This window comes from Nerophis ophidion, linkage group LG12 (genome assembly GCF_033978795.1).
Source record: "Nerophis ophidion isolate RoL-2023_Sa linkage group LG12, RoL_Noph_v1.0, whole genome shotgun sequence".
Lineage (NCBI taxonomy): Eukaryota > Metazoa > Chordata > Actinopteri > Syngnathiformes > Syngnathidae > Nerophis > Nerophis ophidion.
In genome coordinates, this window is record NC_084622.1 from 33,043,292 (window position 1) to 33,071,054 (window position 27,763).

A 27,763-nucleotide genomic window follows, 5' to 3' on the forward strand; every position below is an offset into this window, starting at 1 on the left:
AGCAATAATGGTAAAGAATTTCACTTTCAAAGCTTCAACAATTAGTTTCTTCAGTTCCCAAACGTTTATTGAGTGTTGTTAAAAGAAAATGTGATGTTACACAGTGGTGAACATGCCCTTTCCCAACTACTTTGGCACGTGTTGCAGCCATGAAATTCTAAGTTAATTATTATTTGCAAAAAAAAAAAAAAGTTCATGAGTTTGAACATCAAATATCTTGTCTTTGTAGTGCATTCAACTGAATATGGGTGGAAAAGAATTTGTAAATCAATGCATTCCATTTATATTTACATCTAACACAATTTCCCAACTCATATGGAAACGGGGTTTGTATATATATATATATATATATATATATATATATATATATATATGTATATATATGTATCTGTATGTATGTGTATGTATATATATATATATATATATATATATATATATGTATATGTATGTGTATATAATTGTTTGTTTTTTTATTGAACAACAAACATACATTTATAATTCGCACAAAAGTCAAGGCACTTTCCAAAATAAGGGAAGAAAACAAAAGCAAGTACAGATAGGGTATTAGATATTAATTAATAATAATAATAAAAAAATGTGAAAAAGACAAAAAGGGCTACTGAGATCACTTTAGATGTTTTTAACAGAGATATCGATTTAAGGGCTTTTGTACTCTTAATCATTTTCCAAGATTTGATTGATAATTGTAAACCATCCATCCATCCATTTTTCTACCGCTTGTCCCTTTTGGGGTTACGGGGGGTTGCTGGAGCCTATTAGAAAATGTAGGCCTTACTTTCATAAATCCAAATTTATGTCAATTTTTTTTTGACTTGAGCATGATAATGTTGACAGACATTTCTATGTTACAGTCATTTATAAAAAGACCAAATTTGATCTTTTCTATCGAGAATGGGGTCATCACCACACCCTTGTCTCTCAGTCAAACTCTGATATCTCCTCCCAAAACACATGTACACTCACATTCCATAGACAGATGATTGACATCCTCTCCAGCTCCACAGACATAACAGCCATCAACCTCCATTTAAGTTTCAAAAAATAATTTGAAGGGTATGTTCCATTAATAATATTCAATTGTATTTATTGAATTTTGGGAAGAATTGGGTATGTAATATAAAGTTACAGTACCAATGATTGTCACAGACAATCATTTTCGGTGATTTTACCTCCAATTCCAACCCTTGATGCTGAGTGCCAAGCAGGGAGGCAATGGGCCCGATTTTCATAGTCTCACAACCTACCAACATCAGGGCGGACACTCTACTATCGACTTGAAAAATATATTACAATTATAGATATGTATAAAAATTAATTACTATTGATGTGTGGCTGTGCAATTAACTGAAAAGTCACAAGAAAAATTTATGTTTTAAGTGCTGTTAATTTTACTCCTGTACTCACGGTTTACACTTTTTTTTTATCATTTATGTACCATTACATTCTGCATTTGTTACTGTTGTATTGTAGATAATCTTTTATTAGCCAACTTATGTATGTAATATGTATACATTACTATTGTCTCCCTTGAGAGATAATTATACTAATAAGAGATAGGCAACGAGTGCGCCCTCTATTGGCCTTTGTCAGTTGGCATTAAAAGAAGATTGTGCCAAGTCTTGTGTGTGCAAAGTGATGTGAAGTAAATTATATTTATATATGGCTATATCTCTCTCGTGACTCAATATCTAAGTTACATTTAAATCTGCGTGGGTGGCACTGGGAGCAGGTGGGTAAAGTGTCTTGCCCAAGGACACAACGGCAGTGACGAGGGTGTGTGTGTGTGCGCTACAAGGTGAAAACTAAGAACAATTCCTATGCAGTGCATTCATTAGTAAGATATAACAGTTACCAAATATGGTTGTCAAGTCTTATAGCTGTATTATTTTATGTTACTGTAAAACCAGTAACGGGGCAAGGGACTTGGAAAATGTAGTAAAAGCTAAGCTAAATGTAGCCATGCTACAAGTGAAGCTATCCCCACAAAATTGTAGCAAGCTTCGTAGGTAGGTTTTTATTTTCATTGTACAAGTACAACAAAACTTTGTATTCAGCACAAACCCGTTCAAGATTAGACAAACAAACAGTGTACGGGGTTACAGAACAGGAACGCAGATGGGTTGCCACAAGGAACCCCCGTAAAAGATGGGAAAAAGGTAAACGCTGGTGAAGGATGAGTAAAAAATATACAATCTACACTGGCCCCTGTGGGGGCCCAGTCTGCAGCGGGAAAAAAACCTTCATAGCAAAGTACATATACTGTACATATTACAACATACATACATCTCGAGACTTGCAACCAAGGGGAGGGAGTGGCAGCCACATTGGCGGGCTGCAGCTCTTCAGGTGCTGCCCAGCCATCCATCACCCCTAAGGGATTCGCATCAAGGGAGTTGAATGGGGGTGGGTTATGTGTGTGTGGCGTATATTTTTGTGTGTGTAAGCCTGCAGCGTGTCTCTGTTCCTCGGCCTTGGTGTCGTGCAGCCGATAGTCCGTCCAAAGTCAACAACAATAAGTGAGTGCCCATGATAGACAAGAAGGGAGTTTGTTGTGCCTTCGCCGCACTGTCCTTAGGGAGAGTCTCGAAGCTAGGCAAACAATCCAAGTTAGAATGTTTTGTGAAAATAAATCAAGCTTTTCACTTTAAATTGTCTATGACTGGTCATCAAACTCAAAGTCATCCTGTGGGGCAGACAGCCGGATGTTATCCAAATCACAAGAGTGTCCACAGTTCTTCCCGTGTCCTCCAATCTTTCGTGGCAGCTTTGGTGTACTTAGAAGACTGCCCGCAACTTCCAATTTGTCGACAAACCAGAGCAACGCTTACTGTAATCAGCAGATGTCCTGTTGTCATAATTCCGAATACGTGGATATCTTCCCTTCCTCGACTGTAAGGGTCGCCAGGCACGTGGCACTCCTTCTTGTGTCTAGCAACAACCACACAACAAGCAAGTTCCCCCAAACCCAAGATCTTGTCAATTTCGTTAAGACCAGTTATCCATCCCATCCATCCATTTGAAGCATTCACGAAGTTGGGTTCTTTTATAAATTTATAATGAGTCTATTGAAAATGTGACCAAATCTGCAGATTTGGTCACATTTTTAGTAGACCCATATGTCATAAAAGTACTGAAAATGTGACCAATCAGCAGATTTGGTCACATTTTCAGTAGACCCATAATACATTCATAAAAGAAACAAACTTCATGAATGTTTTTTGTGACCAACACAAATCACTGTGCTCAAATCACTCCATCACAAAAAAGTAATAGTTGTAGAAATGATTGGAAACTCAAGACTACCATGACATTATGTTCTTTACAAGTGCATGTAAACTTTTGACCCCGACTGTATATGTTCTTTTGGAATGGGGACTTTTCAGCACATTATAAAAAACTTTCAACAGAAAGTCCATCCATCCATTTTTTACCGCTTATTCCCTTTCGGGGTCGCGGGGGGCGCTGGCGCCTATCTCAGCTACAATCGGGCGGAAGGCAAGGTACACCCTGGACAAGTCGCCACCTCATCGCAGGGCCAACACAGATAGACAGACAACATTCACACTCACATTCACACACTAGGGCCAATTTAGTGTTGCCAATCAACCTATCCCCAGGTGCATGTCTTTGGAAGTGGGAGGAAGCCGGAGTACCCGGAGGGAACCCACGCATTCACGGGGAGAACATGCAAACTCCACACAGAAAGATCCCGAGCCTGGATTTGAACCCAGGACTGCAGGAACTTCGTATTGTGAGGCAGACGCACTAACCCCTCTGCCACCGTGAAGCCCAGAACAGAAAGTCCCTTTTTTTGTAAGGGGAACCGGAAGTTTCCAGACCAGTCAGCGATCCTGTTCTGTCTCCCTGTAATGTTCTTGAATGGGATTGTGCTGAAAATATTAATTTCCCCTCGATGATTATTAAAGTAGACTTGTCCAGAGTGTACCCCCCCACTTTCCACCCGATCGTAGCTGAGATAGGCTCTGGTGCCTCCCCGCGACCCCGAGGGGAACAAGGGGTAGAAATGGATGGGGATGGACTATTAAAGGATTTCTGATTCTGATAAGCGGCAATGCATGAGATGGATTTTCAGTCCATTTTATCTAGCTATTATGGACGCTACGTCGCTCCATGTGTCTAAAATAGCTAAGCTGCAGGAATCGCTACCGCCACGCTACTGAAAACTGTTGTTGAGCTACTTAGCATTGCTACTTGAAGCTCGTTACCACCCATCCCTGTGTAAAAGCTACAAGCCATTTTTGTTTCAAAGTACAAATATGAACACAGGATATAATCACCTAAGTAATTTCTCTGACATGGTCAATGAGTGGGATTTAATAGGCTGTGCTTTTTCCTACTTCTCTTTGGACAGTTGAAATGTAAAAACAGTAACCATTGATTGATTGAGACTTTTATTCGTAGATTGCACATTACAGTACATAGTCTCTACAATTGACCACTAAATGGTAACACCTGAATACGTTTTTAAACTTGTTTAAGTCGGGGTCCACGTTAATCAATTCATGGTGCGATGAGGTGGCGACTTGTCCAGGGTGTACCCTGCCTTCCGCCCGATTGTAGCTGAGATAGGCGCCAGTGCCCCCCGCGACCCCGAAAGGGAATAAGCGGTAGAAAATGGATGGATGGATGGGTAAGAGGGCTTTGAGATAAGAGCTGTCTCTCTGCAATTTGTTATGTTTTAAGTTACAACCCCGCCAGTCGGTGCAGCAAATGCCACAGTAAACCCTTTTAAATCCACCCAAAACATACGGTTTTACTCACTAGCATTAGTTTATAGCTATAGAGTTTTTTTTATTCGGGCTGCAGTGCTCTGGAATGCCCTCCCGGTAACAGTTAGAGATGCTACCTCTGTAGAAGCATTTAGGTCCCATCTTAAAACTCATTTGTATACGCTAGCCTTTAAATAGACCACCTTTTTAGACCAGTTGATCTGCCGTTTCTTTTCTGCTCTGCCCCCCTCTCCTGCCTGGGGAGATTATCAGGTGACCACAGATGAAGCGCTCGCTGTTCAAAGTCGGGACCCGGGGTGGACCACTCATCTGTGCATCAGTTGGGGACGTCTCTGTGCTGCTGACCTGTCTCCACACAAGGTGATCCCCTGTTGGCCCCACTATGGACTGGACTCTCACACTATCAACTAGATCTACTCGACGTCCTTTGCACCAGTCGCCCAGGGGCTTTGAGACACTTATATATAAATAAACTTTGATTGATTGAAGGAAGTGAATGTTAAAAACAATGCTGAGAAGAAGTAGTAAATGAAAATCACTTAATCATTCGATTAAAAAAGGAAATAATCAAAATCATGAGTTGGTCAAGCAAAATGAGCATATTACTGCTATTCTGCACCATACTGAAGCAGGAGGTGTCTAACACTAGCCTAAAATGTTAAAATGTTATTGATCAAAAATATTGAGAAGCTGCTGCTGGTGTATTTGTTGGAAAGGCAGCTGCAAGTAGATGGAAGTCCACTCTCTAAGGTTTATATTGTACATTATTGCATTACTTCATAAAACTACTGTAGTTGTACTGAACTAGTCTTGTATAAAAGTTAGTTTTATTTTTAAAAGGCAGGTGACATGTTAAAATTGTGCAGTTTTGGGGTCCAACGAAACTTTAATTGAGCTGATTTGGATTATTTTCAATGGGTGATGTTAACCTGAGATGCAAATGTTTTGCGTTACAATCTCCCTCACAAAACCAATAAAGCTCCTAAGTTGAGGTAACACTACTTAAAAATAGCCATGTATGCATGGTTGAAATAACTAGACCATTAAACCATAACCTCAACCAGGAGTATAACAAATGCAACGTCATTAATATATATTTGTTTATTTAGATGAATTTCCAAATCAAACACTAAAGTGTACATGTAAACAAAGACAAAAATATTCACAATTTTATTTATGGTGGTTTCTATTGGTAAGAGATGTCCAAACTTTTTTTTACTGTATACTGAAAAATGTAAGGATATGAGAGGCCACTTTAATATGTGTATCTATTTTTTTCATTTCTTTTTCAAAAAGGCTGAAAAACGATATATAATGTACCCTGGGCCACAGATTGGACACGGGCTGCAAGCTAATCAGCACTTAAAAAAAAAAAAAGATTGATATGAAAAAAAAAAACAAGCCACTAATGTGCAAAGCTACAGCACATTAACAGCAGATTCACCAAAATACTTATTAAATATTTCTGGGTGGGCTTGATAAAACTGTCTGAGTAGGCGCTTTCTTTCCTTGGCTGAGATCTTTGTATCCAGATGAATGCTGTGGAGCAAAGTCCAAAGTTCTTGTTTTGTTGTGTTATTGGTAGTTTCGGTAGAAGTCCCACTAGAAACCGGGCAATCTAAAGAACAACAAAACTGAACATTAGGAACAAAACCTGTACTCATCGTTTCAAACTTGCCTTTCTCCAAATGCGGGGAATTAAAGTAACACTAGGTAAATAACATTGGAGTGAAGGAATTGAGAATTTCCGGAGGTACTGTATAGTCCTGACCAGTAAGGGACCAAACTTTTTCGACATATTTGAGATCTTATAGCAGAGTAGTCAAACTCTTTTGTCATTGAGGGCCACATCACAGTCATGGCTGCCCTTAAAGAGCCGTTTGTTAATGTGAATAACACGTGAATATAAATGTATGAGGGTTTGCCTCATGATATCATTACACTTCTACACGTATACGGTTAAAAAAACAAAACAACAACTGGCTGCTCAGTTGGCATCATCTTATGATAAAATGACGATGATTTTACGCCGTGGTCCCCAAACTACGGCCCGCATTTGGCCCACCAGCGTTCGAGATCTGGCCCGCGGGAAGTCCTAAGTTAAAAAACAATTTATATATATATATATATATATATATATATATATTTTTTTTTTTTTAAATTAATTGTTTCTTTTTTAATCTATCCTTTCTAATCCATTTTCTACCGCTTGTTGCTTGTTACTCTGTCTCCTAGCCGCTCAGGCAAATCACATTGTCTAAAAATGCAATTTACAATCGATGACGTGATATATATATATATATATATATATAAATAAATATTATAGCAGCATAGATTTCAGCAGGATCTACCCCAGTCTGCTGACATGCTAGCAGAGTAGTAGATTTTTTTTTAAAAGCTTTTATAATTGTAAAGGACACTATTTTAGCAACTGATTGCAATAATGTAAATTTGTTTTAACTATTAAACGAACCAAAAATATGACTTATTTTATTTTTGTGAAAACATTGGACACAATGTGTTGTCAAACTTATGAGATGCAATGCAAGTACAAGCCACTGTGACACTATTGTTCTGTTTTTTTTTATTTTTTATAAATGTCTAATGATAATGTCAGTGAGGGATTTTTAATCACTGCTACGCTGAAATTATAACTAATATTGATACTGTTGTTTAAACTATTCATTTTAGTTTGACTACTTTTGGTTTGTTCTGTGTCGTGTTTGTGTCTCCTCTCAATTGCTCTGTTTATTGCAGTTCTGAGTGTTGCTGGGTCAGATTTGGTTTTGGAATGGATTGCATTGTTATGGTATTGCTGTGTAGTGGTTTGTTGGATTGATAAAAATAAAAAAAATCCCCCCCAAAAATCAATTTTGAAAAAAAAAAAGAGAATCGATTCTGAATTGCACAACGTATTCGATTTGAATCGATTTTTTCCCCACACCCCAGATAGATATATATATATATATATATATATATATATATATATATATACACACACACACATACATACATACATACAGCCCGGCCCCAGGCCAAATTATTCTAACCCAATACGGGCCCCGGGTCAAAAAGTTTGGGGACCCCTGGTTTTACGGCATATTACTATAGATGGAAAAACGGTACCACTGTTTTTACAGCAAAATCTACAGTTCTTGTTTTTACGGTGTATTACTGTAAACAGAAAAATGGTATTACTGTTTTTTACGGTAAAATCTAGGCTTGTTAGTAATCGTTTATTACTGTAAATGGAAAAATAGTCCACTGTTTTTACAGTAAATTCTGTAGTTTGTGTTTTTACGGTGTATTACTATAAATGGAAAAATAGTACCACTGTTTTTTTCGGATAAATCTGCGTTTGTTTTTTTCTTGCGTATTACTGCAAATGAAAAACGACATTGCTGTTTTTTTTAATGGTAAAATCTATGGTTCTTGTTTTTTTATTTACTGTAAATGGATTAATGGTACCATTGTTTTTTTTTTGTTTTACGGTAAAAATCAGTGGTTGTTTTTTTATGGTGTATTGCTGTTAATGCAAAAACAATACCACCGTTTTTATCGGTAAAATCTGGTTATTTTTTTATGGTGTTTACTGTAAAAGAAAGAAAAAAAATGGTACCACGTTTTTTTTTTGCCGACTAAGTTAACAGTTTTTACCATAAAAATGTGTTTTCATTTTTAGTGTACAATTTAATGGACATGTTGCTTTAAAACCATGAGTTAAGCAGATTTTTAAATATTTATTTGAACAAAAATTGTTTGTAATGTATGATATTTGTTGCATTTTAGATAATACAGTTCAAAATATATGCAGTTTCATGTAGTACATGTATTTTTTTTCTGTCAAAATGGAAATAATAAATACATCTAGTAAGAAAAGATATAAAGTACTTTGACGTGCAGTATATTATTCCCAGGGCTCCCTGGCCTTAAGTTTGACACAGGTGTCCTACAGTATTTAATCTATTTTATTTTTAGTGATTTTCCTAGTTATAAAACAGACATTCACCAGCAACAGCGGGTGGTTTCTCACGAACGAGGTCAGCCAGCTTAGCACTCACTCCTTTGTGCAGAGTTCCTGGTATCTGGCACAAAAAGAACAAACGTGTATAAAGGCTTTAGCAATAATGATGCAATTAGACATGATTTGACCGTTCAATGCCAAACCTTCTTCAGTAACATCCTGACACAAATGTAAAATATGTATGATTACTGAACAATATTTAAAAAAAAAAAGTGATTTTGCATGAAATTGTAGAAACGCTTGTTAAAAAAGCATTGAAGTATTCTGCAGGCGTTCTCTACCTTAAATATGTCCTTTTTGTTGCTGAGCATGAATACCAGCATCAGATCCTCTCTCTCCTTGGATAGTGCCTTGCAGTTCAGGATGGCCCTGGAAAACGATGTCTTCACTACAAGTCGATTCTCGACCTACATGTTTTAACATATTTGTTCATGTTGAATACAAAGAACAAAAAAGACGGATCAGGGATAACGTGTTTTACATACAACATGAAAGGTTAATATACAGCAAAAGGTGCGTACAAAAAAGTGCAATAAGCAGAACATTTACAGGAAAAATGACAGAAAAACATGTGTAGATTTATCGGGCAGATATGAAATTAAAAAAAAAAGTGATGTAACCTATACTGAATTCCTGCTTAAAATGAGGACAAAATATGAGGCTCTCCAACTTATAGCGAATCTTCCTTAAATTTGAAGAATAACAACTTAATATGGTACGTTGTACCGATCCATTGTGGTGAAGAAGGAGCTGAGCCGGAAGGCAAAGCTCTCAATTTACTGGTCGATCTACGTTCCCATCCTCACCTATGGTCATGAGCTTTGGGTCATGACTGAAAGGATAAGATCACGGGTACAAGCGGCCGAAATGAGTTTCCTCCGCCGTGTGGCGGGGCTCTCCCTTAGAGATAGGGTGAGAAGCTCTGCCATCCGGGAGGAACTCAAAGTAAAGCCGCTGCTCCTCCACATCGAGAGGAGCCAGATGAGGTGGTTCGGGCATCTGGTCAGGATGCCACCCGGGGAGGTGTTCGGGCACATCCAACCGGTAGGACTCCACGGGGAAGACCCAGAACACGTTGGGAAGACTGTCTCCCGGCTGGCCTGGGAACGCCTCGGGATCCCCCGGGAAGAGCTAGACGAAGTGGCTGGGGAAAGGGAAGTCTGGGTTTCCCTGCTTAGGCTGTTGCCCCCGCGACCCGACCTCGGATAAGCGGAAGATGATGGATGGATGGATGGAACTTAATATCCATCCATCATCTTAATATGGTTGCGTTTAATACCTTTATAACAGACATGTTTTCCCAACAACTAGTTGGTATAATTCACATTTGTCTGTCTATCTGTGTTGGCCCTGCGATGAGGTGGCGACTTGTCCAGGGTGTACACCGCCTTCCGCCCGATTGTAGCTGAGATAGGCGCCAGCGCCCCCCGCGACCCCAAAAGGGAATAAGCGGTAGAAAATGGATGGATGGATAGTTGGTATAATGGTAATTTCTTAACTAATTGTTATAAATTAATTTTAAACTGTTAAGGCCCAAGATCCTATCGCTTTGGGGAAATGTAAAGGTCATAATCAGACTATAGTACAAAGCAGTGCATTTATTTTTGTTTTTTTTACAGCTGCAACTATCTGTACTGTAAAGTTCAAATTTGAATGACAAAATAAATCTAAGTCTAAGTCAGGCCTGGTTTCTTATTTTAGGACTCATTTAATTCTTCAAGTCAAAAGTAAAATCTAGTTTCAAGAATTCTAGGAAAGCACGTTTTTTTGAGGCTAGAAAAAATGTCTCTTTTTGAAAAAACTTAGGCTTGTTTTAAGTATCTGTTTTTGCAGTGTGTAGTCTTGTTTTGAACTTTCCAGCCACCAGAGGGTTGTGCCTCAGTTTAAGAAAAGACGGTAGAAACAAGCACCTGCCAGCCCATCTCTTCATGGTAAGGATGAGAAACTGCATGCTTCACTTTATGATTTCTCTGTCCAATTAGCAAGAATAAAATATGTTACACTTAAAGGGGAACTGCACTTTTTTTTTTAATTTTGCCTATCATTCACTATCATTATTAAAGACATGATGATGGATGGATTTTTTTAATGCATTGTAAATAGACAAAAACGTAAATTAAAGTCTACTTACAGCAGAGCCAATGGGAAGTCCTCTAATGCGCCCCAAAAAATCAGATAACCATTCAAAAAGCGCCAGCAATACTCCATTTACATTTTGTGATTTGAACATCAACCAAGTATTAGTGATATTGTTATTATAAGCGCTAATGCAGACAAACTATTCATGGGGATGCCGTGATCACTACCGTGTGTCGCTATGTTTACATCATCGTGTGGTTTGCTGTTTCCTCGCTTCCCTGGAAGTTTATTGTTGATCGTAAATCATGCATCTCACCTGAAAAGTACTTGGCTGAGTATACAATCTGACAAGTTGGGACACTGACATCCATTTAGGACCTGGAACTGGCGAGAACGTCACAAAAAGCGCTTGTCTCTCTGACCCCGTTTTTGCAAGGATTAAGAGACATTTTTCATTTTGACAGGAATATACCAACATCCTATCAGTTGACATCCAAATTTCAGTAGACATTGTACAGTAAATGTTTTATCATATTTGTTGGCTCTCATGAAGTCTGCAGTGATTATTAATCAGTGATGAAGGAAAAAAAAATGCAAACGTGATGCCTTTTTTTTAATTTATGCGCCGCATATATTTAATATGATCAAAATACGTAAATGTTAAATGTTATTAAAAATGTGCTGGTTACTATTACATATATACTTACATCATGTATATAAAACCTCAAAGGAGGTGTTTGGATGTAGGGGTTCTATAGGCAGAAATGAATGGCTCCCAGTAGGCTCCATTGTAGGCAGACTTTTTGATCACATTTGTTTATCATTAAGAATGCATTAAAAAAAATAACATTCATAGTCATGTCTTTCATAATGATCGTGAAGGATAGGCAAAATAAAAAAAAGTGCAGTTCCCTTTTAAGCACACCATCTCTACTTAAATCATGAAATAATGAGTATGATATGCTGTACAATTAGGATGAGTATGATTTTTTGTATACGTATGCATAAAGGTATGCAGAGATAGGAAGTATTTGAAAATGTTTTTGCTGTCATTCTTACTTTTTATATAAATGACATTGAATGGAATTATAGTTTTTTTAAAAAAGAGGCAATTTTAAAAAGACCAGACATTGTATAATTGTGTGAAACACATCCATCCATCCATCCATCATCTTGCGCTTATCCGAGGTTGGGTCACGGGGGCAGCAGCCTAAGCAGGGAAGCCCAGACTTCCCTCTCCCCAGCCACTTCGCTTAGCTCTTCCCGGGGGATCCCGAGGTGTTCCCAGGCCAGCCGGGAGACATAGTCTTCCCAACATGTCCTGGGTCTTCACCGTGGCCTCCTACCGATTGGACGTGCCCTAAACACCTCCCTAGGGAGGCGTTCGGGTAGCATCCTGACCAGATGCCCGAGCCACCTCATCTGGCTCCTCTCGATGTGGAGGAGCAGCGGCTTTACTTTGAGTTCCTCCCGGATGGCAGAGCTTCTCACCCTATCTCTAAGTGAGAGCCCCGCCATACGGCGGAGGAAACTCATTTCGGCCGCTTGTACCCGTGATCTTGTCCTTTCGGTCATAACCCAAAGCTCATGACCATAGGTGAGGATTGGAACGTAGATCGACCGGTGTGTGAAACCATTTCAATAAATTTATTCAAAAAGTTACATTTACATTGACTACTTTAAGTCATGATCTAATTTTTCCTGCCAACTTTATAATGCAGCATACTGACAAACTCAAACAGCCATGCGCCCCCAGCATTCAGCGCATTGCTCTCATAGAGTAAATCTCTTCAGATGTATGCTCTGTACAGTGTTTGTAAGTAAGTGTGTATTGAACTCAAAGCTTAGGTTTCTGCCCTGTATTCGATCAGGAAATGTGCAGATTTAGCAATTTTCACTTACGAGGAATGTTAAACATTTTTAATCATAATGAAAATATGTCACATTACAATATATACTTTTAACATATAAAATAAACCAATATTAAAATGTATTTCATTTTTTTTTTTAAATCCTTGGCGCAAATCACACACACAATCATCAATACCAAACGCACCTCCGTCTCCAGCTTGATGTGTTGTGCTTCAGCAGCTACTGTCATGAAATGAAGAAGCCGACGCAGCTCCTCTCTGCAGTTATGTGGTAGCAGCTTCAGGCACAGCTGGAGAGCTTCAAGCGCGGTGACCAATTTTGCGTTCACTAGGAATGGGCAAGATTGACAAGAAAAAAAACAAAGGAACGAGGGACTTGGTTTCAAGAAGGAAAAATAAAGGCTCATTAATCGCTAGTACGGTTTTAAATATATTCAATTGCATGCAGTACAATACTGTCAAAATGGAACGAATAAATACATTTAACAGTAGTAAGAACAAAAAGGGGCCCAATTTACTAAGATCTAAATACCATGTGCTAAACAGTGTGTGCAACATATAACAATTTTTTGGCCGTGTTGCATGCAATCAGCCAACATTACAAGTGCATAAATAACTAGTGCATAACGCTTAATTTAAATGAGTATATTGGGCGTACTACGCAGCTTTCACCATTGAAACACAATCATTTGCTGCACATTCATGGTATCACATTCCTACCTGCGGCGTTTTGCTATCAAACAAGCAGCAGTCAGCATGTACCAATTTTTAAGGGCATATTAGAAGCAGTACGGTGCATCCACTATGACACCCGGTTATTTTGTGTGCTGCAAAAAGGCCGCACTTACTGTGCTCAAGACACACAAAATGCATACTTTAAGAAGTTGTTTTAGAAAATATATTAATAATATATTTAATAATATATCTTCTTAGAGAGGAGGAGTTTCGGAACCTGGTGAGGGACTTTGTTGTGTGGTGCCACACGAACGTCTTGCAGCTCAATCCGTCAAAGACCAAGGAGCTGGTCATTGACTTTGGGAGGTCGAGTCCACGGTCACAACCTATTGTGATCGAGGGAGTTGAGGTACAGACCGTGGACTCATTCAAGTACCTCGGGGTTTGGGTGGACAATAAGCTGGACTGGACTGTTAACACGGACCACCAGTACAAGAAAGGCCAGAGCAGGCTGTACTTCCTCAGGAGACTGCACTCCTTCAACATTTGTAGAAAACTCCTGTGGATGTACTACCAGTCTGTGGTTGCCAGTGTTCTGTTCTACATGGTAGTGTGCTGGGGGGGCAGTACATCTAAGAAGGACAGCTCCAGACTTGAGAAACTGATCAGGCGGGCCGGTTCTACAATCGGAATGAAACTGGACTCACTGGTGACGGTGGCAGAGAAGAGGACTGTGGACAAACTAGTGAGCATCCTGGATGATGCCAGTCACCCTCTGCATAGCGTTATCAGTAGCCAGAGGAGCCTGTTCAGTGCTAGACTGCTTCATCCCAAGTGCAGGACTAATAGACTCAAGAACTCCTTTGTCCCACACGCCATTAGACTGTACAACTCCTCTCTGGGATGGGGGGCGGGGGGTATTAGGATGACAGGGGATGCAAAACATTAACAGTGCAATACGTTTTCATAACATGGTCACTACTGCCTACTTTGTCTTGTTATATTCTTATTTTACTGTTATATTTTTATTCCCATTGTTTTTATTCTTTTTGTAATATTTCTCTATTTTGTTTCCTTTTAAACCCCCATTATTTACTTTTTACTTTTTTCTTTAAATTGATCTCAACTCTGTACACTGCTGCTGGAATTTTAATTTTCCTGAAGGAACTCTCCTGAAGGAATCAATAAGGTACTATCTATCTATCTAATATACAGTATATTCTAAACGCCTTTGAAAAAAAAAAAAAACTCCAGGAGACACCAAAACGCATCAACTGAATAGGTTTTAATCAGAACTTGGCTCAACTCACTCAGCTTGTGGCTGTAAAATTATAAAAGGATGTTGCTCTACAGACGATATGTCTAATACTTTTTATTTATTTATGACAGATCATGCAAATAGGTTGACAGACACACACACCTGTGTGTGTGTGTGTGTGTGTGTGTAATACCTCTAGAGACCTCTGAAAAATGCCTACCTCTTTAGGACCACCTCTTCTAGATTATATAAAGATTCATACAAACCCCGTTTCCATATGAGTTGGGAAATTGTGTTAGACGTAAATATAAATGGAGTACAATAATTTGCAAATCATGTTCAACCCATATTCAGTTGAGTATCCTACAAAGACAACATATTTGATGTTCAAACTGATTAACATTTTTTTTTTTGCAATTAATAATTAACTTTAGAATTTCATGCCAGCAACACGTGACAAAGAAGTTGGGAAAGATGGCAATAAATACTGATAAAGTTGAGGAATGCTCATCAAACACTTATATGGAACATCCCACAGGTGTGCAGGCTAATTGGGAACAGTTGGGCGCCATGATTGGGTATAAAAACAGTTTCCATGAAATGCTAAGTAATTCACAAACAAGGATGGGGCGAGGGTCACCAATTTGTAAGCAAATTGTCGAACAGTTTCATAACAACATTTCTCAACGAGCTATTGAAAGGAATTTAGGGATTTTACCATCTACGGTCCATAAAATCATCAAAAAGTTTAGAGAATCTGGATAATCTGACAAGTCCAGACAAGTGTTACAACAGCGTGGCTTCGTATAAAAAGAGTGCGTGTACTTTCCTGGCCCGCCTGCAGTCCAGACCTGTCTCCCATAGAAAATGTGTGGCGCATTATGAAGCGTAAAATACGACAGCGGAGACCCCGGACTGTTGAACGACTGAAGCTCTACATAAAACAAGAATGGGAAAGAATTCCACTTTCAAAGCTTCAACAATTAGTTTCTTCAGTTCCCAAACGTTTATTGAGTGTTGTTAAAAGAAAAGGTGATGTAACACAGTGATGAACATCAATCAATCAATCAATGTTTACTTATATAGCCCTAAATCACTAGTGTCTCAAAGGGCTGCACAAACCACTACGACATCCTCGGTAGGCCCACATAAGGGCAAAGAAAACTCACACCCAGTGGGACATCGGTGACAATAATGACCCAGTGGGACGTCGGTGACAATGATGACTATGAGAACCTTGGAGAGGAGGAAAGCAATGGATGTCGAGCGGGTCTAACATGATACTGTGAAAGTTCAATCCACAATGGATCCAACACAGTCGCGAGAGTCCAGTCCAAAGCGGATCCAACACAGCAGCGAGAGTCCCGTTCATAGCGGAGCCAGCAGGAAACCATCCCTCCACTACCCAACAACTTTGGCATGTGTTGCAGCCATGAAATTCTAAGTTAATTAGTATTTGCAAAAAAAAAAAAAAAAAAAAAAAAAATTATGAGTTTGAAAATAAAATATTTTGTCTTTGTAGTGCATTCTATTGAATATGGGTTGAAAAGGATTTGTATATCAATGTATTCCATTTATATTTACACCTAGCACAATTTCCCAACTCATATGGAAACGGGGTTTGTATTCAAAACATTAATATTACAGTATATACATACTATGCAAATACAAAAAAGGTTTAAGTTATATATATTTTTTTGTAATTGTTTTTTAATCGTCCTTACTTCAAGTTATTACAGTATGTCTCGATATACATATATATTTAATTAGTCTTATTAATTTTGGCCAAATTAATTTAAATTTCTTACACACTCTTATTACATGTGTTGACCAAAGTGGGAGCACTTTAAAAGCGACACACAGCCAATTTGAAAAAATCCCTCCTTTTTGGGACCACTCTAATGTGTATAGATTTCACCATTAGGGGTGCAAATGAGACATTCTCTATTAGATGCAATAGTTTTCCGTGTAGGGACCATGATTTATGTCCTAACTTGTTCACCGGTCCTCATATGGAAGGTACTTTTCCTTGAGGTTTAAGGAGGATAGAAATACACGCGCACACGCACACATACACTTTCTTGTCAGTCTTTCCGACTCGAGGACAGTGCGAGCTCTCTTTCTTGCTGCTGTTTGTGGAACTGTGTCAGTTTGCACTTACTTTTCACAGGTGCCAAATGAAACAAAAGTTATTGCAAAACGGTGATGAGTGTTGATAAATCACAATGCGCGTGCTGAATATTTGCTTTCCCTCCACCCCTTCGAGTATTGAGGGCGTTTAGCTATTCCTCATATATTCTGCAAACTAATCAAGACCAAGAGGAAAAATGGATTGCACACCTTATTCTGCTCAGTTAACAGACACAATCCACTCTGCACATGTTTAGATGATCAGCTTTGTGTGTGCTATCAAGCTTGCACTTGTTTTAGTACACGCACATTTTTAGGAAATCAGGCACCGAATAGGTTTTTCTTTCTCAATAAAGTCTGAGTTCCTACCAATCATCTCAGTAATTTCTGTGTAGACATCAGCCATTTGCTCAGGAAGTAGCGGGGGTCTACATTCTGTGTTGCTGTAGTGTTCCGCCAGTGTCTGATACAACAACTTACACTGAGCTGTGCATGATTGGGAGAGACATTTACTTCCTGAAAGGAGACATTGAACATGATTCATGGAAATATCATCAGCAAACTTCATGCGGCCATTTGCTGCTTGTGCTACTACTTCCCTGGAGTGTCGCCATCAGCTTCCACTTGCTCAGTGCTCTGCTGCTCCTGAGGGAACGAGAAAGGCAGCTCCCGGCTCAGCTTTACTACTGGCTCGTCTGGAAGGAAGTCCAGACAGTCCAGGGCTGCACAAAGCCATTCATCATGTCTGCAAGTTGACAGAACATGACATGGACGTTAAATGTAAAATGACAAATACAAACATACCGGTAATTCTGTTGTCTCATGGTGATTGATATAAAAAAACATACTGAGAGTCCCTGAAGGCCTTTAGAATCTGTCTGTCAATGTGGTTGCTGGTGTAGATCAGGTCAGGGTTACTGGGAGTCATTGGCTGAGATGGAGTGTACTGAAGCACTCTCTCCAATACAGGCAGATCCACCACATTCAACAGTCTGCAGAGGGTTTGCTCTTGCCACACCTCATCTATTACTAGAAAAATGACGCACAGTGAAATATAAGTGCTGTTTATATAAGGAGGAACATTTTTATACGTTTCAAAAGTAGGAAGTGGGAATCAATTACAAATATCCCTCTCTCAACTGGCACAGACAGGACTATCCAGGAGGGGAACTTTTGTGAAAAGCGTGCAGCGTTAGAGACACAGAGGGAGAGACAGAACCAGACATATACAGTGGGGCAAAAAAGTATTTAGTCAGCCACCGATTGTGCAAGTTCTCCCACTTAAAAGGATGACAGAGGTCTGTAATTTTCATCATAGGTACACTTCAACTGTGAGAGACAGAATGTGAAAAAAAAAAAATCCAGAAATTCACATTGTAGGAATTTTAAATAATTTATTTGTAAATTATGGTGGAAAATAAGTATTTGGTCAACCATTCAAAGCTCTCACTGATGGAAAGAGGTTTTGGCTCAAAATCTCACAATACATGGCCCAATTCATTCTTTCCTTAACACGGATCAATCGTCCTGTTCCCTTAGCAGAAAAACAGCCCCAACGCATGACGTTTCCACCCCCATGCTTCACAGTAGGTATGGTGTTCTTGGGATGCAACTCAGTATTCTTCTTCCTCCAAACACGACGAGTTGAGTTCATACCAAAATGGATACATGGATGATACAGCAGAAGATTGGGAGAATGTCATGTGGTCAGATGAAACCAAAATAGAACTTTTTGGTATAAACTCAACTCGTCGTGTTTGGAGGAAGAAGAATACTGAGTTGCATCCCAAGAACACCATACCTACTGTGAAGCATGGGGGTGGAAACATCATGCTTTGGGGCTGTTTTTCTGCTAAGGAGACAGGACGATTGATCCATGTTAAGGAAAGAATGAACTGGCCCATGTATCGTGGGATTTTGATCCAAAACCTTCCATCAGTGAGAGCTTTGAATGGTTGACCAAATACTTATTTCCCACCATAAATTACAAATACATTCTTAAGAATTTCTACAATGTGAATTCCTGGATTTTTTTTTTCACATTCTGTATCTCACAGTTGAAGTGTACCTATGATGAAAAGTACAGACCTCTGTCATCATTTTAAGTGGGAGAACTTGCACAATCGGTGGCTGACTAAATACTTTTTTGCCCCACTGTATATCTCAAAAGAGATACATCAGAATGAGATTTATTGACACTGACCCAGTGTTTTTCAAATAGGTATGGACCCCTTTTGGGGACGCGAGTAGCAGAGGAGATGTTCATTATTTGTAGTATTCTAGTATTCATGTTAGAGTGATATGCAGGCCTGCAGCTAGGTGGTAGCAGTGCTCAATCTAATAAGCAGGCACCCTGTTCTAGCAGTAGTAGTAAGTACACAGGAACACATGTATCCAGAGCTAACAGAGGTGGAGAAATTGAGAAGTTTGCGAGAGAAATAAAAACAAAAATGTAATTGTCAATAGCAAGAAAAACTAGTGTTGATAACATGAATACAAAAACATGTAAATAAGATAAAACATACATACTGTAGCTGTTTGGATTGACTATAATTATAGGAAATTAGAAAATAATATTTTATATCATTCTACTACTCTGAGATGTTTTTTTTCCCTACGGTGATGAGCTGCAACAAAAACAAAGTACAGATCCCAGCTTAACATCGCGCAAAGGTTAAGAGGAGCAATCTCAAGTTTGAAGCCAAGCTTTCAAAGGACGTGTAGTGCAAAACGAGCTGACTACTGCCACTAAATACGAGCATAGTCGACTTTTTGTTGGACATTTTCTGTGCATCTGGCAGCACATTGCATTGAAGTTGAATGTGAAATTATTTTAAAAGGAAATCTTCACACTGATGTACTGTTGTAGACAGTTTGAAATGTTTCAGAGTATGCACAATTCATCCCTTCTGATAAGCTACCATATGAGCAATATTGTTGCAAACCTTTAAGTGACCATTGTTTAAAGTTAAAACATGTTCAATGTTGCGGTTTTTGCTACACAAAAACGAAAAAAACCCAGTGAAATATTTTCATTTTTTTCTTTTGTATTATGAATCACACTGTATGTATGTGACTAATTGACTTAAAACATCAATACAGCAGCTAATCTCATTAATTTACTTTGAAAATAAAGTGATTAACATAAGACTAACTCACAGTGGGTTGTACGGATAAATCTGTATATTCAAGTTAGCAATTAAGGTAATTCAATTCAGGCGGGGTCTCAGAAATGTATTTCCCCTCAGGGGTAATGAGAAGAAATACATGAGAAGAACTGTTCTAACAAATCAAATTTCATAGTTTGTAGCCTCTTTTACTTATCGGCATGTGCTGATAAAATGGGAATGAACAAAATAAATTATATGGTGCTAAAGCTAAAAAGAGAGCCTTGACGAAAAAAACAACCTCCCCTAGAGATTTTAAGTCAAATTCATTAATTTTTGCTAATAATCCCTGAAAGTTTGAAAATAATACCACAATATCAATCGCTGAAAAGTTGCCTCTGAATGCAATAAATGTAACTTCTTACAAGACTGTGGAAGCACAGTGTGTGTCTGCCCTCTGTTGGGACTAAGATTCAGATTTTCCACAACCGTCCCCAGATCGGCACCGACAGAACTGTCCAAGTGGGAAAGTTTTGTGGACAGCGGGGTGAGTTTGACAGGTGTGGGTATCAGACATTGCGGCCCTGAGGAATATAATTGTTCAGCATTCCTGCAAAAACAAAAACAAAAGAATCACTGCATGAATAAAGAACTTCTGCTTTAAAAGATAATCCATCCATCCATTTTCTACCGCTTATTCCCTTTCGGGGTCGCGGGGTGCGCTGGCGCCTATCTCAGCTACATTTGGGCGGAAGGCAGGGTACACCCTGGACAAGTCGCCACCTCATCGCAGGGCCAACACAGATAGACAGACAACATTCACACTCACATTCACACACTAGGGCCAATTTAGTGTTGCCAATCAACCTATCCCCAGGTGCATGTCTTTGGAAGTGGGAGGAAGTTGGAGTACCCGGAGGGAACCCACGCATTCACGGGGAGAACATGCAAACTCCACACAGAAAGATCCCGAGCCTGGATTTGAACCCAGGACTGCAGGAACTTTGTATTGTGAGGCAGACGCACTAACCCCTCTGCCACCGTGAAGCCCTTAAAAGATAATGTTGGGCTTTATTAGTATGTTTTCTTTGTTCTGTCCAGCCACTCAGGCAAATCATACTGTTGATGTAGATGCCCATATTTGCTGTTCAGATTTACTTTACAAAAGAGAAGTGTGGGATGCTTCTCTTGTTGCCTTCTTTGTATCTGACTTCATTAAATGAATTTATATTAATGTTTGGCGCAGCCGGACTGGAGCAGGAGGAGATAGAGAGAGAAAAAAGAAAGAAAGAGGGGGAAATTGCGGGGACATGAGGAGGACAGAGAGACAACAATAACAACGAACGAATAATAATAACAACCACAATAACAAAACAGCATCAGCAACTACAATTTGTACAAAATTGATGTAAAAAGAAATAGCAAAGAAGCAGTTAGTGAAGTTAATATAGATAACACAAAAATGACAATGAACATTATTACACTACAAATGGAGCAATACAAGTACCAGTAGAAATAACATTATTGATAACTAATAATAATTACCTTTATCGTCAACAATACAATTGTTTCAAATGCAACAATACATACATGTAATGATAACTTCAATTACAAAAGAAACCAGATGCATGGAGGGGAAGTAAGAGAAGCGAACTGTATTAACCTTGTAGATTGTTATAGTAACAAGAGGTTAAGCTCTGTCAGTGTGCCGTGTGTTACCAAGTTTCTTCTCGGGGAACAACATTAATATGTTTGATGAAACATGATTATATGCATGAGTGTATGTATGCATATGTGCTTGTATATGTACAGTATGTGTATGTTTGCACAGTGAAAGTGTGTGTGGATGTATTTACCGTGAGTGTGTATGTATGTACTGTATTTGTGTATGTAGGAGCGTATGTGTATATGTATGCGGGTAAGTACCAATGTGTGCGCGTATGTATGTATTAATGAATCAATATACATCTGTGTGTATATATGTATGTATACTTATGTGTATGTACTGTATGTGGATTTGTATGGACAATATATTTGTCTCCCAGTGCGTGCGGGAGCCAAAGTACTGCCCCAGCCATCGAAATTTTCTACCGCTTATTCCCTTTTGGGGTCGCGGGGGGCGCTGGCGCCTATGTAAGCTACAATCGGGCGGAAGGCGGGGTACACCCTGGACAAGTCGCCACCCTATCGCAGGGCCAACACAGATAGACGGACAACATTCACACTCACACGCCATTCAGGAAAAATGTTTAAATGTTTTACCTGAAAGCACATCATTGATTTGTTCAGAACTTGCTAAAAGTTCTATCAAAAGTCCAGTCAGGCTTTAGTTTGGACAACAAATTAGCCAGCAAGCACACCAGTTAGTGTCCTCATGTATGCATTGACCTGATCACTGACCTGATAGCAACACACACTGCCTTTTATTGTAAATGCATGATTAATCTGCATACATGAAAAATGGGATATATATATTTTTTTCGATTAATTACAAGTTAACTCGACCTTCTTTTCATACCTGTTTGAAGGTGAACTACAAAAGAGTTTCTGGATACAGTTTACTAGCACATCTTTCTCCAAGTCTTCCACTGAGGGTCTGTTTTCGTTTCCAAACCTGGGAGACATTTTTAAGTTAAATAAAATTATACCCTGTCCACCAATTCTCTATTGTGGATCCATCAGACTGACTTGTAAAGAGCACTCTTGCTGTCCTGAAATTCAACCCGTTTCTTGTCTTTGCCAAAAACTTTAGTCCCGACCACATCAAACACATTGCAGTCTAGCAATGCCTGGCACACATTCACCACATTGTCCCGGGATGCAGCCGCGCCTTTTATAAAAAAAAAAAAATACAATCTAAGATTACTTGACCTTGTGAATAACTGATATGCTCGGTAAACACACACGTGCAGCATACTCACCGTTAAAGGCCTTATCGGTAGTAATGTAGTCCAGCACCACATCCACTGCCTCCGCGCCCAGAAAACAGTCATTGTGAGATTTAAGGTAGACTCTTCGGCGCTTCACTTTTAAAGAAGACCTGAGATGGGAGATGAGGCTGCTTGCCGACGGAAGATTCTGGACTGGCTTCACTGTAAACCCATGAACTGAAATATATCAAAACATCATCATTGGCATGGGATTTTACATAAAATACTTACAAAAAAGGTATGGACAGTTAGCTTTGAGATCGAGTTTATAGAAGAAGAAACTACAAAATTCACAACGTATATATATATATATATATATATATACATATATATATATATATATATATATATGGCTTCACGGTGGCAGAGGGGTTAGTGCGTCTGCCTCACAATACGAAGGTCCTGCAGTCCTGGGTTCAAATCCAGGCTCGGGATCTTTCTGTGTGGAGTTTGCATGTTCTCCCCGTGAATGCGTGGGTTCCCTCCGGGTACTCCGGCTTCCTCCCACTTCCAAAGACATGCACCTGGGGATAGGTTGATTGGCAACACTAAATTGGCCCTAGTGTGTGAATGTGAGTGTGAATGTTGTCTGTCTATCTGCGTTGGCCCTGCGATGAGGTGGCGACTTGTCCAGGGTGTACACCGCCTTCCGCCAGATTGTAGCTGAGATAGGCGCCAGCGCCCCCCGCGACCCCAAAAGGGAATAAGCGGTAGGAAATGGATGGATGGATGGATATATATATATATATATATATATATATATATATATATATATATATATATATATATCGTGGTGGGCCATGCGTTTCCCACCTAGGCCTTCAGTGATGTCCGACATCAATGATTACCTCTCAAAATACCATAATTGGTGTCACCACATGATCATTGCAGGAGAAATACTATACAGGAACACATTTACGCCCTACTGTGCATTGAACCCCATTAACAGTATACAAACCAGGTTATTTTCTGGCGCATTTTAAAATCAATTAAAACGCATCAGCAATTAAAAACATATACCGTAAATTTCTCTGCTTGGCTTATGCAACTTCCGGTCAATAAAGTTTCATTCAAAGTACACACTTCTTTAAGATATATTAACTGGCCTGACCACATGATGGCGAAAATAAAAAAAATGTAACAATGTTACCTAAATGACACACTTTAATAAAAAGAGTTTACAACTTTTAGTTGGAACAGAACAGTTATTGTCAACAACTTGCAATCTGATTGGCTATCACAACTGTCTATCAACTCTATGTGTTCTCAAATTCATCCCCTAACGCAGGGGTGGGCATTACGTCGATCACGATCGACTGGTCGATCTCGGAGGGTGTGTCAGTCGATCTCAAGCCAGGCATTAAAAAATATACATAAAAATGAGCAATCATCAATCATACCAAGACTTCACTTTCGTCAGTTGTGTGACATTCCTGGCATCCGAGGATTTTGTGAGATGACGCTGGCTTCTTCGAGCTCATATTTAAGAAAAAAATCACTAACAGGGAGGACGCAGAGAAACACATTTTATTTCTAGAGACTCCGTACTTACTGTCAAAACTCTAAAGACCGACTGCACAGTTCCTGTCTTCACCATAAAATACCTGTTTCATCCTGCCTGTGCTAACAAAATAAGAGTCTCAGAAAGCTAGCGTGCACAAGCTAGCAAGCTACGGAGTTTGATGCCAATGTATTTCTCCCCCGCCCTCAGCGACCGCTTTCTCACTTGCTTGCCCACCCGCACACTCACTGACGTCACTCACCTGCTGCTAGATATTAAAGGGCCACACACATATGCTACTCTCATAACAGAGTGTTTAAAAACGAGTATGCAAGTTGGACAAATGAGATGCCAAATCCAACCACTTTCATGTGGTATTGGACAGAAAGGAGGACTTTTGTTTTCCTCCATTTGAAAATGCGGACGTTATCAGCACCACTGTCTAATTCCAATCAATGCAAGTCATCAGAATCAAATACACCAACTTATATTCTTGTCTTCATGAAAGAAAGGAATCTATGTGTGTTAAACATGCTTGTATTATCATTAAACACCATTAACTTGTTAACAAAAATTTATTTTTCATAAATAAATAAATATAAATTATAAATAGGAATGAGGTAGATCTCCTCGACTTGGTCAATTGAAAAGTAGCTCACCTGCAGAAAAAGTGTGAGCGCCCCTGCCCTAACGGTTCCGATGAGTATCCAATCATAGGACTCGTAAATGTTACGTTCAATGTCAGGCCAGCTAGAAGGCCTTACTTATAACAACTCGTGATCTGGTTGGCTATCGCAACTGTCAATCACCTGTCTGTGTCCCTTCACTTACAGTGCACAGACGCCGGCATTGTTGATTCTGAAGGCCTCTGGCAGATTTAGTACAGCATGGCAACATAAGCTAGCTGAATTCTGATTGGATACGAACTAAAACCAACAGCACTTGAACTAGCATAATATGACATGAAGAGAATATGAATAGTTTTAGATATTTAGGGAAAGTAAATAAAAAAATAATTTTATCTTTAACTATGATTCATTGATTGATTGACATTTTTATTAGTAGATTGCACAGTTCAGTACATATTTTCTACAATTGACCACTAAATGGTAACACCCGAATAAGTTTTTCAACTTGTTTAAGTCGCGGTCCACGTTAATCAATTCATGGTAATGATCATGGGCTTCACGGTGGGAGAGCGGTTAGTGCATCTGCCTCAAAATACGAAGGTCCTAAGTTCAATCCCAGGCTTGGTATCTTTCTGTGTGGAGTTTGCATATTCTCCACGTGAATGCGTGGGTTCCCTCCGGGTACTCCGGCTTCCTCCCACTTCCAAAGACATGCACATGGGGATAGGTTGATTGGCGATATTGTAAGCATTTCACCAATCTCGCGCACTTTGCAAATTATACGTCATTTCCATTGTGAGCAACCAATTTGCATATCGTAAGACGAGATTTTGTTTGAAAATGGCGCGACCGTGCAAATGGATGGTTTGAAGACGGCCGAAGAAGAATTTGCGGAATTCTGCACAGAAAGCTGCATCGAATAGAAGAAGAACAGCAAAACAGTCTCCCAACACTGCGTAGATGGCATCAAGGGTTAGGGTTAGGGTTAGGGTTAGTAGCCAGAACTTCCAATACAATCAATATATAGCTGGAAGCAATTTCCAAAATTGCCAAAAAGATTTTGCATTACACAAATTGTGCATCATACAAATTGCGCCCATTGATTTGCAAAATGTGCACCACATCCATCCATCCATCTTCTTCCGCTTATCCGAGGTCGGGTCGCGGGGGCAACAGCCTAAGCAGGGAAACCCAGACTTCCCTCTCCCCAGCCACTTCGTCTAACTCTTCCCGGGGTATCTCGAGGCGTTCCCAGGCCAGCCGGGAGACATAGTCTTCCCAACGTGTCCTCGGTCTTCCCCGTGGCCTCCTACCGGTTGGACGTGCCCTAAACACCTCCCTAGGGAGGCGTTCGGGTGGCATCCTGACCAGATGCCCGAACCACCTCATCTGGCTCCTCTCGATGTGAAGGAGCAGCGGCTTTACTTTGAGTTCCTCCCGGATGGCAGAGCTTCTCACCCTATCTCTAAGGGAGAGCCCCGCCACACGGCGGAGGAAACTCATTTCGGCCGCTTGTACCCGTGATCTTATCCTTTCGGTCATGACCCACAGCTCATGACCATAGGTGAGGATGGGAACGTAGATCGACCGGTAAATTGAGAGCTTTGTCTTCCGGCTCAGCTCCTTCTTCACCACAACGGATCGGTACAACGTCCGCATTACTGAAGACGCCGCACCGATCCGCCTGTCGATCTCATGACCCACTCTTCCCTCACTCGTGAACAAGACTCCTAGGTACTTGAACTCCTCCACTTGGGGCAGGGTCTCTTCCCCAACCCGGAGATGGCACTCCACCCTTTTCCGGGCGAGAACCATGTGCACCACACATTATTCAAATATATAACTGGAAGCAATTTGCAAAAAGATTGCGCATTATACAAATTTGCAAAATGCGGTTGCGCATTTTGCAAACTGCTCACATTGGTATTGTGCCTACAACAGCGACACTAAATTGGCCCTAGTGTGTGAATGTGAGTGTGAATGTTGTCTGTCTATCTGTGTTGGCCCTGTGATGAGATGGCGACTTGTCCGGGGTGTACCCCGCCTTCTGCCCAATTGTAGCTGAGATAGGCACGAGCGCCACCCGCAACCCCAAAGGGAATAAGCAGTAGAAAATGGATCGATGGATGGGTAATGATCATGATTTATGGTTATGTTAGGCCAGCACAGAAGGCCTTGCTGGCCCCAATGGCACACCAATGATTAAATATGTATGTATGTATATATATATATATATATATATATATATATATATATATATATATATATCACCACCAAAAGCCAAATATCCTTACATCTTTAAGAATAGTGTAGTTTACAAATGTAGCTTAAAAGGCAAGTCACAGACAAAAGCAGAAAGTTTTGTTATCCATGGAAATAATGAATTGGAAATACCCAGAGGTCGAAATTGCAGTTTCTCCACAAGATTCAAGGCCGCCGCTCTTTCTTTAATGGAGGCCATGTTTCCAAACTTCTTGGGACAAGGGGAGGGAAACCACTTCCTTTAAGAACAGCTGATAAAGAGGAAGCAATTAAACTCGCCCAGGCAAGCAGCAGTTATAAAGTTGACCAGTAGGTGTCGCTAAAGCCCCGGCGGTGAGCGAACCACAACTTCAACTTCCCTGCATTGGTTTGTAACATTACAATATGGCATACAATTATTATATTTTGAGGCGTTCCTATTTATTTATATATTTTGGCCAATACTTGAAGTATTATTGCTATCGATTCTGTACTTAATATGTAGGCTAAATGTTACTTCTAGCATGGGTTGCATTGGCTACGTCG

At 39.7% G+C, this 27,763-nt stretch overlaps 1 protein-coding gene across 1 annotated transcript; it reads right to left on the reverse strand.

The window, feature by feature from the left end:
* Positions 1 to 5,860: 5,860 nt before the first annotated feature.
* LOC133563326 (DEP domain-containing protein 7-like) lies at positions 5,861 to 27,501 on the reverse strand. The gene is made up of 12 exons (XM_061917399.1): positions 27,371 to 27,501; positions 22,838 to 23,023; positions 22,605 to 22,746; positions 22,435 to 22,530; positions 20,342 to 20,526; positions 17,658 to 17,838; positions 17,408 to 17,554; positions 17,179 to 17,324; positions 12,932 to 13,074; positions 9,078 to 9,203; positions 8,782 to 8,857; positions 5,861 to 6,390 (listed from the first exon to the last, which is right to left on the reverse strand). The coding sequence occupies exons 1-12, from the start codon at positions 27,435 to 27,437 to the stop codon at positions 6,191 to 6,193; spliced, it is 1,695 nt and encodes a 564-aa protein (XP_061773383.1). The 5' UTR covers positions 27,438 to 27,501; the 3' UTR covers positions 5,861 to 6,190.
* Positions 27,502 to 27,763: the final 262 nt, after the last annotated feature.